Genomic DNA, 12,564 nt, shown 5'->3' with positions numbered 1-12,564 from the left:
TTTCTTTCTCCCTTTCTCTCTCTCTTTTTTCTCTCTTTCTCTCTCTCTTTTTTCTTTCTTTCTCTCTTTTCTTTCTCCCTTTCTTTCTTTCTCTTCCTTCCTTCCTTCCTTCCTCTCTTTCTTTCTTTCTTCCTTCCTCTCTTTCTTTCTTTCTTTCTTTCTTTCTTTCTTTCTTTCTTTCTTTCTTTCTTTCTTTCTTTCTTTCTTTCTTCCTTCCTTCCTTCCTTCCTTCCTTCCTTCCTTCCTTCCTTCCTTCCTTCCTTCCTTCCTTTCTTTCTTTCTTTCTTTCTTTCTTTCTTTCTTTCTTTCTTCCTTCCTTCCTTCCTTCCTTCCTTCCTTCCTTCCTTCCTTCCTTCCTTCCTTTCTTTCTTTCTTTCTTTCTTTCTTTCTTTCTTTCTTTCTTTCTTTCTTTCTTTCTTTCTTTCTTTCTTTCTTTCTTTCTTTCTTTCTTTCTTTCTTTCTTTCTTTCTTTCTTTCTTTCTTTCTTTTCACCTAGTGTTTCCTCATGCAGGGAGACAATCAGCCTGCAGGGTGCAGGCACCCATCTAGATTACCATCTAGATGGTTATCTCTCTTTATGAGGATTTACTCTCATAAAGTTCCATGTATTGAGTTGGAAAGTTTTATACACAAGAGTACTTCAAAGTGATTGTGAAAAGATGGAATTAAAAGATAAGCATAGGATAGTGTTAAATGTTTAGAAATCTGCAATATATATTCTCCAGGATCTTTGTGAAGGTCCTTCCTAAGTGTGAATTTCATCATGCATTGTAACAAGACAATCTTATCTTTTAAATTTATTATTCCCACACATTTTTTGAAGCACCCTGGTATGTGTAATCATTATTCTAAAATGTAAGAAATTCATGGGTATGTGGAAGGTCATTAAGAATGTATCAAATATAGTAACCTATTTCACATTCCTTTTCCCAAAATTCACAAGAATAGCTAGCTCTGAGATCCTTGGCACAAAAAGGAACAGACCAGGAAGCAGCCTGCTTTCTTTGCTGCAGAGTGCTCTGGAAAGGGCATGAAGGGGAATTCACAAAGGGGCCCCAAAACATCATTCCTTCCTATGTTGTGCTCTTCAGTTCTGCCTACCAGGTCCTCAGATCACAGCTCAGAATCACAGTTGTCCTGGTTGTGTTCTATCAGAATCTGTGTCATTTACACTTTTTGTAGCCTCAAAGGTCTTGGGACATTCAAGCTAGAAAACATTTGAAAGTTTATTCAGTGCCCAGAAATGCAGAAATGGGTTGAACTCCTAGTAACTAGCTTTGAGTAATGTTATCAAGCTGTCTAAATGTTGCTGTAAAATCAGATTTTGTGTTTTCATAATGTGTAAGAGAAACACAATTAAATTATCATCGCTTGCCCTTAGAGTAATCCCAGCTGTTTCTAAGCAATTCTCTACATCTTATGTAACACAAATCAGGAAGCCTTCGAGAATCTGAGCCACTGCTGCCTTGGGCTCAGCCCCTGTCTTTGGCTTAAGACTGGTAACTATGTATTTCAATGAAACATCGCACTGTTTGCCTGATTTCTCATTCTGTATCTTCTTTCATCACCAGCCGTGTTTGGACCAACATCTAGATGTTGGGCCTCCATAAAAATCAAATAGATTAAAAACATGGTCAATTTTAGTGGATAACAAACTGAAGCTATCAGTATTAACACCACCAGCAAAACCAACAAGCATCCACGAGACAATGTGTTTTGCTGTTCCAGGTGACTCAACAGGAAAAAAAAAAATGTTAGGTTCTTTGATGTTCCCATAGGCTGCAGTATAGTAATGTAGCCATCCATTTCGCCATAAGGATGTAAAATTTTTCATGAATTTTATGCCTTAAGTTTGCAAGACCACTCCACCTCATTAGAATGTTTCCATGTGTAGAGTCCATCTCTCCATATTTCACTATCACTTGCACCCATACTTCCAGCTCTGCTTGGTAAAATTCCAAATACTGTGTAGACTTACTACACAAGAATTCCCTAGCAAATGAAGAACAGCTCTGCCATCACCATTCAGGGAGTGTGGGGTCTTTTCTGAATGTCTTTATTGGAGTTCCCATCTCTTCACACAAATTCCAGTCGGATAGGCTCTTCCTTCCCTGGGATAATAGGGTCATACTCCAAGCTTGTGGCCAGCATGTCTGTGAACCACAGGATGGGATGTATATGAGATGGGTAAAACCCTCCGTTTCTGACCCAGAGCAAAGTCCAAAAGAGCTGCTAGAACTTCCTTGGAAACCACTACAAGGTGCACTCTTTTTTGAAAAGAATAGCAAAGTCAATTTTTTTTTTTAGATTTATTTTTTATTATTTTTTTATTGGAAAGGCGGATATACAGAGAGGAGAGACAGAGAGGAAGATCTTCCGTCCGATGATTCACTCCCCAAGTGAGCGCAACGGGCCGATGCTATGCCGATCCAGAGCCAGGAGCCTCTTCCGGGTCTCCCACGCGGGTGCAGGTTCCCAAAGCTTTGGGCAGTCCTCGACTGCCTTCCCGGGCCACAGGCAGGGAGCTGGAAGGGAAGCGGGGCTGCCGGGATTAGAACCGGCGCCCATATGGGATCCCGGGCGTGCAAGGCGAGGACCTTTAACCACTTGCGCCACCGCGCCGGGCCCGCAAAGTCAATTTTTTAAAAAAATACATTTTCCTTTATGATCATAGTTTTAACAGGATCATTTGACAGCATAGTTGTAATAAAGTCTCCAGAGACAAGCCTCTCTCAGCTCCTGTTTCACAATGCCCCTGCTGCTAGTAATTGGAAAGTAAATGCCCCTGACCTGTAATTGGAAAGTTGCATGAAATTGGCACTTCCAAAAGGGACAGGTTACAGCAAGTAGCAGAAAACAATATCGTTGGTCACACCTAAACACCTAAGAGTAGGTGCAGGAACTGCAGCCTCAGGATTAGGCAGGAAAATGGGGACTCTAGCTTTTGAGTCGAGTTTTTGCTCCAAGTTGGAGGGTCACTCCTCTGTTTCTCCCTGGTGCAGCTGGCCAGCAGTGGGGCAATAGGGACTAGCTGCAGTTACTTCCTGCCCCAAACACTCCTCCTTCCAGCTGTCCTAAGACCAGGGTGTTCCTGCCAGACCCATGACCAGAGAGGCCACCCACACTTCCATGAAGCAGCCCTAGGTAGGGGTGTCTGAAGAGGGTTTTAAGTGCAGAAGTTCATGGCTGCCCCAGTGTCATTCTCCTTGCTCCAGGAGTCTAGTGCCCCCTCCTGGAGGTCCATCCCTCTCCCTCACCTCTGGCCCATTCCTATACCAAGGACAGGGTAAGGTGACACTACAGAGGAACAAAGGTATTGTCGCTGTGCCCCATGCCCTAGTTGTTCCCTCAGACATGAGGCATTCATTTTCGCCCAGCACCTGTAGTCAGCCCTCACCTGATAAATCTGTGAGCCCCACTCAGGGGAGGGAGCAGCCAGTTCCCAAAGGGAGTTATCACAGCCACGGAGAGTGGAACTTGGAGTCCCCATGTGAAAAGCAGAGAGGAAGGTTGTGGTGTAGAGACTGCCCACGTGCATAGTGTGGCCACAACTTTCTCTTTTATGCCAAAGCTTCTTTAGGCTTCCTCTCAAATACCAACAGTCAGAGCCAAAAGGTGTGTGTGAAAATGTTAACCCCTTGGTTTCCAGCTACATCCTGGCAAAGGAAGTGGACAGTGAGGAAGTACTTTGGAACTGTTGAATAAAGGGACAATGCAAATACATGGTAGATATTTTAAATTGATTTTTTAATTGTGAAAATCAATTAAGAATATGTTGTACATTGTTGCCTACATTCTGTGTTTCCTCCTTATTGCTGCTAGAGTACATCCTGTAGTGACAATTGCAGTAAAGGTCTGCAGACAACAAACTTTCTAAACGTTGGTTCTATAAAAACTGTCTTTTCCACTCTCATTTGCTGAAATATAGACGTCTAGCATCAAAGTCACGTTCCCTCAGGGATTCGCAAATAATTATCGTTGTCTACTAAACCTCAGGTCAGATTCCTCTCTGAGTTTTTTTGTCAGACTTGGTGCTGTATTTTTCATTATTCTTGATGTTTTCAAAATTTTCCTACCAGTTGTGACTAAATGCACACCGTCTTTAAAAATGTGTTCTTTTACTTCATGGCCTTTTGAAGGGGGAAAAGTAGGCTTCTGTGGTTTGTGTCTTTCAGAAAATGTGAGCCATGGCCTTTTTATGTGCGTGGTCTCTTTTTCTACAATCACAGTTAAGCAGATGTTGGAACTTCTGGTTCTGTCTTCTATGTCTCTTTTTGTCTTCATGCTGTTGGATTCTTTCTGGGAGAATTTGGTAGCCCAGTCTTCTCTTATCAATTCTTTACTCAGGTAGTGTCTGTTCAGTTTCTCTGAAGAACCCATTATTTAGCATTTATATGTGTTATTTTTGAGAGTTCTAATGGGTTCTCTTTCATAAGCCTGTTCTTGTTTCGTAATAACAGATCCTTGTTTTGTGACTGTAGCATCCCTCTCTCTGAGAGCATTCATTGTACATTGAAAGTCCTGATGGACCTGCTTTCTTCACTTCATTTGCTCAGAAATTCATGGAAAACGCATATCATAAAAAAAAAAATGATGCCTGGATGTCAGATTCCAGGCAACAAAATATTTTGGCAACAAAATAAAATGTCTTTAAGTTTCCCTGTCTTTGAATTCTGTTTTGCTGCCACCTTGAAGTTCTGTTGTGTTCTGCTATTGACTGTGCCAATGGTGTTTGATAACACTGTCTTTCCTGCATATGCAGGGCGTCTTGCTCCTGTGATGGCTTTAGAGATTGAGATCCTGCTTTAGTCTGCCTCTGTTTGCCTCTGTACAGACTGCTGAGCATTGGGGCTGTAGCTACTTCTGAGACTCACAGGTTCCAAGAAGGGATGGAAGGGGTGGGATGTGCCATTAGCTGGTCTGGGTGTGGGGCTCCTTAGTCACCTGGGCTCTCTCCTAATGTGCAGCCTTTACAGCTCTGATATGAAGAAACTCTGCCCCTTGACAGAGATAGGGATCAGGAAGCAAGGGATGGTGGGCAGTCCGTCTTGTTGTAGGATCTCAGCCTCGTTCCTTGGCAGAGGTCCCTGGCCACACCCTACTCTTGGCTTCTGTCACTACTTTCCAGGGTACTTTTCCCTCTGTCGTTTCTGTCTTCAACTTCCCATCTGTTTTCCCTGTGGCATTCTTATTTCAGGTCCAACATGACTCCCTTGGAGCATGTCTATTTTAGAACTATGCATTCTGTTATTCCTGTGGATTTGATAGTGCTCCAGGAAAACGGGTTAGGGGAAGGACACTCTCTTGGGTGACTGGCTCATTGCAGTCTGTCAGGGTCCCCTCTGGGGCTGTGCAGTGTCTTCTTCTTAGGCAGGTGGGTCTGTGGTTTCCCTGGAGCTTCTCCACCTACACCCCTGCCTGGTACGCTATAGCTGATGGCAGCCAATCACCGCCTGCTTGGAGATCACAGTTAGATTCCCTCTGAGGATTCACCACCATATAGGAAACTGTATGTGGTCAAGTGGATCTGCAGCTTTGTCCAGTGCCATCTGTTCTCTTGCAAGCCACTCCAGCCAGCTTTTGATCTTGAGGTCTTTCTAGAACAAAGTTCTCATCACTCATTCTCCAGAAATCTAAGGCCTGCATATCAAGTTCCTGAACCCCTTCCCTTGGTTTGGGGGCAGGAGATGTCTCCTTTGTCACAGTTATGGCAGAGATGAGGAGGAAGCTGCCCAGCACTCAGGCAACTCTGGGGGAAATTCTTTAGTGTGTTTCCCGGATCAATGTTTACTCCTTTGGATTTCTTTGAAAGAGATTGAGAGAGATAGAGATAGATAGAGAAAGAAAGAGAGAGAGAGAGAAGTGAATCTGTGGATTCACTCCCTAAAATGGCTGCAACAAGGTCTGGGCTGAACTGAATCCAGGAATCAGAAATTCCATCTGAATCTCTCACATGGACAGCAGGGACTCGGGCACTTGAGCCATCATTCACTGCTTCCCAGTTGCCTGGAACTTGAACTGATGATCCTCTCTGAGGTGCCTGTGAGCATCTCACACAGTGGCTTGACTCACTGAGCCACAGTGATGTCCACAGCGATGCCTGGCCCTCTGCTGTGCTCTTGGGGTAAGTGATGATGCGCTCACCAGAAAATGGATTTCCCAAGCTTTCAGGGTGACTTTCCCAGACTCCCCTATGATGTGCTCATCCTGGAGACGCCGCTCAGCCCCAACAGAAAGAGACCCTTTTTATTTATGCCCCTTGCTTTACACACTCTATTTCTTCAACATTTGTAATGAGATATAACCGGAACCTTCGAAAAAAGTTGGTGCATATTGTGTATTTCAAAAAGACTATTAGTGGATTTCAATTTCTTTTTTCACTGATGTACACTTACCTTTTAATTTTATGTTCCATGAATTTTTTGAAATTCCTGTCGCATGCTAATTGAGCCTCGTTTTTGTTTTTTGTTGTTGTTTGTTTGTTTGTTTGTTTGTTTTTGTCTGTCAGGGAGCAAGAGGACCTATTGGTTCAGCTGGTGAAAAGGTAACTGGGAACCCTCGCTGCCCTCTCCCATCACCCCTACCTCCAGTTGGGCTGGAGGGCAGAGCAGAGACAATGACTGGTTGAGGACTGGGAGGATGAATGCCTTTGTCACATTTCCCTTTGCTCACCCCTCCCTACATATGTGTCCCAGTGAGTGTGGCTGCTCTCCAAGTGCAATGCCAACTAGCAAGACAGCTGCTTGTGTATCATGAAACAGTGCTTGTTGGAGAATTCCTCGAGCCCATTCAACTTCACAGAGGGATTCCCCCAACCCCCGCCCACAGTCTTCCTTGAGTGGCCTGGGGCTGGATCATCAGCCTGTCCTCTTCCTTACAGGGTGACCCTGGCAACAGAGGCTTACCTGGGCCCCCAGGAAAAAATGGACAAATTGGCACCCCTGGGGTGATGGGACCCCCAGGACCTCCTGGACCACCTGGGCCCCCAGGCCCTGGCTGTACCATGGGAACTGGATCTGAGGTGTGTCTCCTCATTTCTGTGAGTAGAGCATGCAAAGGGCCATGGGACATACCAGCTCACTGAATGCTGGCTGGAGGGCCATGTTCTCCTCTGAGATCCCAGCTGGCATTGTGCCTGGCTCAGGAGTTGGACCTGAAACTCTTCCTCCCTTCTTTCCTAGGATATTGAAGGCTCTGGAAGCATCAGTCTACTAAATGAACCCAGACTCTCTGGACCCACACTTCCCAGTGTATGTGGACTTGGGAAGCCTGTGTTTGTGATGGGATGGTGCTGTCACACTAGAGCCAGCAGGCTGCACAGCCCACCCTGGCCCTGCGCCTTCCAGGATTTCACCTTCTCTGTGTCCCCAGTGCCCTGCTGGGCGAGGGGGAGGAGCCTGAATGGTTTTCCTGGGGACAACATCATTGCTTCTCTCAGCATCCCTACTTTGTTGGCCCGTACCATACTCCAAGCCCTGGGCCCCTGACCTGTGCCCCTGCCTGAGGCATGCAGTCCCTAGCAGGTGACAAACCCCTGCCTGCTATGACACCTGCTTTCATGAGGACCAGACCTTGATCTCATGAACATTGCCAAATTGAGCTGAGCCCTCCCTATCAGGCTGGAACCGCGTGACACCTGCCTTATGGACTGAGCAGACTCCTCCCCCGCTCAGGGGTGCAGGATCAGGGAGGGGTGGGGAGATGCCTGTGTGTGGCAGCAGGGAGCCTCTGATTCTCACTCCTGTGGGGTGTTCCTCACTTCTGGCTCTGGAAGGGGACTGTCCCCCTTCATTGTTTTGGAGAGAATCATCGTGAAGAGCTTAAGGAGAGTCAGTAGTGTGGGAACGGGGTGGGCAAAACTAATGGAAGAAAACCAGAGAGCATTGACAGATCTACCTGTTTGTTTTACCAGGGTCCCAAGGGAGAGAAAGGAGACCAGGGACCCAAGGTGAGGCCCTGGATGTGAAATGGGATGGAGGGACTTCCAGTCGGGCTTCTGGGACATCATCCATGCCTACCCAAAGAGTTTTTTGCTTTGTTTGTTTTTTCATTTGTTCTACTTTTCTCTGCTATAATCAGGGTGACAGAGGTGTGGATGGAGCCAGCACTGTGGGGCCCCCAGGGCCGAGGGGACCACCTGGGCGCATCGAAGTCCTGTCTAGCGTGAGTATCACCCAGCTCACAGCTGACTTATGGATTTCCTGGTTTTGCGAGGGGAGGCTATAAATGATCTGGAGGCTTTAGGGCTGTGAGTTATGGGGGCTGCAGAGCAGATCTCTGATACCAGGGCTTCCACGTGCACCTGTGAAATTGTTTGGTCTGGCCTTGCCAAAGCAATTACAGGAAGGACTTGAAATTCAGTAAACCTATAGCAGGTTAATTTAAAATATATATGTATTTCTTTATTTGAAAGAGAAACAGGGAGAAACAAGAAAGGGGAGAGAGAGAGAGAGTTTCCATCCTCTGGTTTATTCCTCATTTGGATGCAACAGCTCAGGCTGAGCCAAGTAGAAGCCAGGAGCATCATCTGGGTCTTCTGCCTGGGTGGCAGAGGCCCAAGCACTTGGGTCATCTTCTGTTGCTTTCCCAGGCACATTTGCGGGAAGCTGGGTCAGAAACAGGACACAAACTGGCTTCCATATGGGATGCCAGCATTGCAGATAGCTGCTTTACCCAATGTTCACCATGCCATCTCCAGCAGGCTAACATATAAGTTAACAATTTAGTATGGACTGTGAAGGATGTTATGAATATCTAAATGGCCCTTGACAGAAATCAGTTTCCCCATACCTGCTAGGCATGAAGGAAAGAATTTGCAGAGTTGAGATGTCAGGGACACCGTGAGCCAGAGCCGGGAGTGGGACAACATGTGATTGGCCATGGCACAGGGAGCTGGCAGGGGAAGGTGGAGAGGGGTGGGCATTTGGAAAGAAGGCTGGAATGTGGGCTGGGAGCAGAGCATTGGCCTCTTCATGTGAGGAAATTGCATTTGTGAAAAATCTTGGCCCTGCCTAGAGCAGTCACATGGTGCTGGCAGACAACAGAAGGACAACAAGGCCTGGATAACTAGGAAAAGGCTAACTAGCATCAGAAGGGGAAAAGGTATGATTGCACACTCTGAAGTGTGGGCGAGTGTGTAGGCAAATAGGGAGTCTCAGACGCTCCTGGAGGAAGCGTAAATTGTACGGCCCTTCGGGTAGGCTCTTTGGCAGTCGGTTAAAACTAAAAATACCCACCTTCCACAATTCCACATGGGAAGATCTACACCCAGTATGGTGCAGTGAGAAAAGCAAGTGGGGGAGTAATACAGGCTGATGCCATTTATGCAAAATAACCTCACACACACAAATGCTATATGCTGTAGAGGGGAACATCCATGTGTTGCATATACATACCTATGTTTGAGATTGTATCAGAGACGACACATATGTTAGCATGTAGTTTTAAAAGTGATTCTAGGATGGAAATGACAAGGCAGCTTCAAGGTGTTCATAACAAGTGGCAGGGTTGGATAAGCTTGGCAGTGGTCTGGGGGTGTTATTGGTGGGTGCCGAGTGCTACCATGTGAGTGCTACCATCCGTGCAGTTGCACTACCAAAGATGAGGCCACACCCACGCTGCCACCTTGGTCTTCATTGTCTGGGTTTTTCTCTTCACAGGCCTTGATCAACATGACCCATGGGGCCTTGAACTTCTCAGATATTCCTGAGCTCGTGGGACCTCCGGTGCGTCTCCTGCAGCTGCTGGGGGAGGATTTCCCACAGACATGCCCCTGTGGAGACCAAGCCAGGCCTGTTTGGGAGTCCTTTCTGCTGCTGAAGCACTCAGCTAGGCTAGATCCAGTGAGAGCATTGCACGTGCGGCAAGTTGCAGTCCCCTGCAGTGCAGGCACCTAGTCCCAGGCATCAGAACCATGCCGAGTAGCAGACTGATGCCAGAGCAGTGCTTCCTGCTGACCATTATTTACATGATCTCACTGTTGCAGAACAGGGAGCTCCTAGCAACACTGATCACTGTGTTCATGGGGAAGCCGGAGCCAGAGGCGGGTGTGGGGCTTGCCTGGGTCTAACAGCTCCTAGTTAGAGATCAGGGAATTAACGCAAGTCCACAAAGCTGGCCCATGCTGTGATAAGCCCCACTCTTTCCTCCAGCGCCTGTTGGTAGTGCAGAGGAGAGAGAAAGGGCTCTGGTTTTAGAGCCCTGGGATCCAAGCCCCCTTTGCACCAGCCCCTTCTCTCCCGAGGCTCTGCCTGTCTCCTTGGATAACATCTCACCAGTCTTTAGACAGCTTGGGGGAGACCAGGCATGCAAAACTGCTTTGCCCACGAAGAAGCTCCTCCCTCCACTTCTGGTAATCCAGGTGTCTGCTGGGGTCACTACCCCTGCAGATGTCTGTGATTTTGACCTAAACCCCAGCCTACCACGTCCTGAGGGAAATCCCATGCCTTCCCCGAGACCACTGTGCGTGTCTGGGAGGCTGTTTTGCCGCCCACTTCTCCTCCTGTAGAGGAACATCTTGTCTGTGAGTTGTCTCCCTGTCTGCCTGTACTGCTTCCAACAGGGCTCCCTGTGCTTGATTTTTACTGAAATAAGCAATCCAGGACACCCACAATAATCAAACCTTACAGCAAACCAACCAGTACACAGAAGACTATTCACAGAAAGCCTTCACTTTCCCCTTATCTATGGTGGTGAAGTATATTTAATGGCGTTGATACTGAGCAAAACACAGACAACCCAAACTCCCAAGACTGGGTGTCCATGTTGTAGGAGACCCCCGGCTATCTACCTGCATGGCTGCCTCCTGCCCACTATTCTGGCTCTTTCCCACACCCTAAGCAGTTGTTCTCCTCCCAGCCAACCGAGACCCTGCGGGGGCCTTTCATTACCATAGCTGGGTGAAGCTTTTCACTACCTTGGCAGCTCTTTCCTAAGATGGCCGAGGTCCTAGCTGTCAGTCCTCCTTACCATTTTCTGCTTTGCTATAGGTACAGTGTGCTGACGAGTTTGTTGCTACCTAGTTTGATAGATAGATACATAGATAAATGGATGCATGCTTATGCAAATATTTTTTTACATGTACCAAACTCATATACCTGTAATAGCTGCAGGTGTCTGAGTTATCAGGAAGAAAGGCCCTGGAGCCAGTGAAGTGAAGCACAAACCCTCTGCATCCTCTAAAACATTTGATCCCTTAAAAGGCTCCCTCTTGTTAAGAAATGGATGCCCTGCCATGCACCTACATCCACCTGCAATGGCCCAACTCCCCCAAGCCTGCTCCACTCAGGGTATATTTGCTGAAGTACTGCTGTTGCGTTCACCACACTCAGGGGTTTCAAACCTTGAGCAAGTTCCCACCCAGGGTAGTGGAGCTCTGGAAGCCTCAGTGCAGCCTCTGTCTCTGGCACTGATGGTGCTGTAGGTCCGTGCTCAGTTCTCTCCCCTCCTCAGACTCTGCGCCTTGCTCCGTGAGATGGGATTGTGAGCCCAGCCGTGTGTGAACAGGCTGGAGTCTTTGGAAGGGTCAAGAAGGGAATCAACCCAGGCACAGGGGTCCCTTGGCTGTTGCTTATCCAGCTTCTCTTGCTTTGTGTCATAGGGGCCAGACGGGTTGCCTGGGCTGCCAGGATTTCCGGTAAGTACCACCTGCTCCCAGTGCCTTAGGCTGTGCCCATTTTGTTGCTTCCCTCCACCTTCTACCATCTCTATGTGATCAAGTTATGTGACCTTCTTATTTGGGGACTCTTTTCTCATTGATTCCACCTGAAGGGGTCCCCTTCTTTGAATTCCCCCTGGCTCCGTTCTCAACACTGCTATGAGCCTTTGCTGATTTGGATACTGTCCATGCACCCCACATCTTTCCCTTCTCCACTGTCCTGTGAGTAAGCTTGTGGAGAGTCAGATCTTACTTCCCTCTCTTTACCCCAAGAACAACTGAAACCTGAGCTAGCAGTTTGCCCCCTGGGACTGCAGTAGATGGATGAATCAAGCGTTTCAAGTAGAAGAAGTCCTTAAAGAGCTAGGACAGTAACAGGGGAGGGAGGTAAACAGGGAGGGAACTAGAAACCCAGTGCTTTGTAGCCTACGTGCACCAGCTTGGACCTTCCACCACAAAACGTGAAGATACATTTCCATGGAGAAAGTCATCGGATCTGTCCTACAACTTCAGCCTATGCTGAGGCCCGAGGTCTGGTCCCCGGGTGGGACTTGCACTATTTTTCCAAGAAGCTGCAGTTTTGATAGGCCCTGATGCCATCTAGGAACATGCACCTTCTTCTAGAACAACTAGAGAAAAATGTATCAAAACTATAATAGACATTTGCTCTTGATGGTAGATTCCTTTTTTTAAAGATTGTTTATTTTTATTGGCAGGTCAGATATACAGAGAGGAGGAGAGACAGAGGGGAAGATCTTCTGTCTGCTGACTTACTCCCCAAGTGGCCGCAACAGCCAGAGCTGAGCTGCTCCAAAGCCAGGAGCCAGGAGCTTTTTCTGGGCCTCCCATATAGATGCAGGCTTTGGTCTGGCCTCCACTGTTTTCCCAGGCCACAAGCAGGGAGCTGG

General features: G+C 47.3%; 1 protein-coding gene across 1 annotated transcript in view; it reads left to right on the top strand.

Annotated features, from left to right (window-relative positions):
• The window catches only part of COL15A1 (collagen type XV alpha 1 chain), a 100,451-nt gene that overhangs the window by 62,608 nt on the left and 25,279 nt on the right, over positions 1-12,564 (top strand). Inside the window, exons 14-20 of the mRNA XM_040963581.1 lie at positions 6,509-6,544; positions 6,881-7,021; positions 7,182-7,250; positions 7,913-7,948; positions 8,080-8,163; positions 9,660-9,725; positions 11,600-11,635. Coding sequence (XP_040819515.1) covers positions 6,509-6,544; positions 6,881-7,021; positions 7,182-7,250; positions 7,913-7,948; positions 8,080-8,163; positions 9,660-9,725; positions 11,600-11,635 — 468 coding nt within the window. The remainder of the gene's footprint in view (positions 1-6,508; positions 6,545-6,880; positions 7,022-7,181; positions 7,251-7,912; positions 7,949-8,079; positions 8,164-9,659; positions 9,726-11,599; positions 11,636-12,564) is intronic.

This window comes from Ochotona curzoniae, unplaced genomic scaffold (assembly GCF_017591425.1).
Source record: "Ochotona curzoniae isolate NIBS_2020 unplaced genomic scaffold, NIBS_Ocur_1.0 scaffold_3208, whole genome shotgun sequence".
Classification (NCBI taxonomy): Eukaryota; Metazoa; Chordata; class Mammalia; order Lagomorpha; family Ochotonidae; genus Ochotona; species Ochotona curzoniae.
This window is presented reverse-complemented; position numbering and strand designations above follow the sequence as displayed.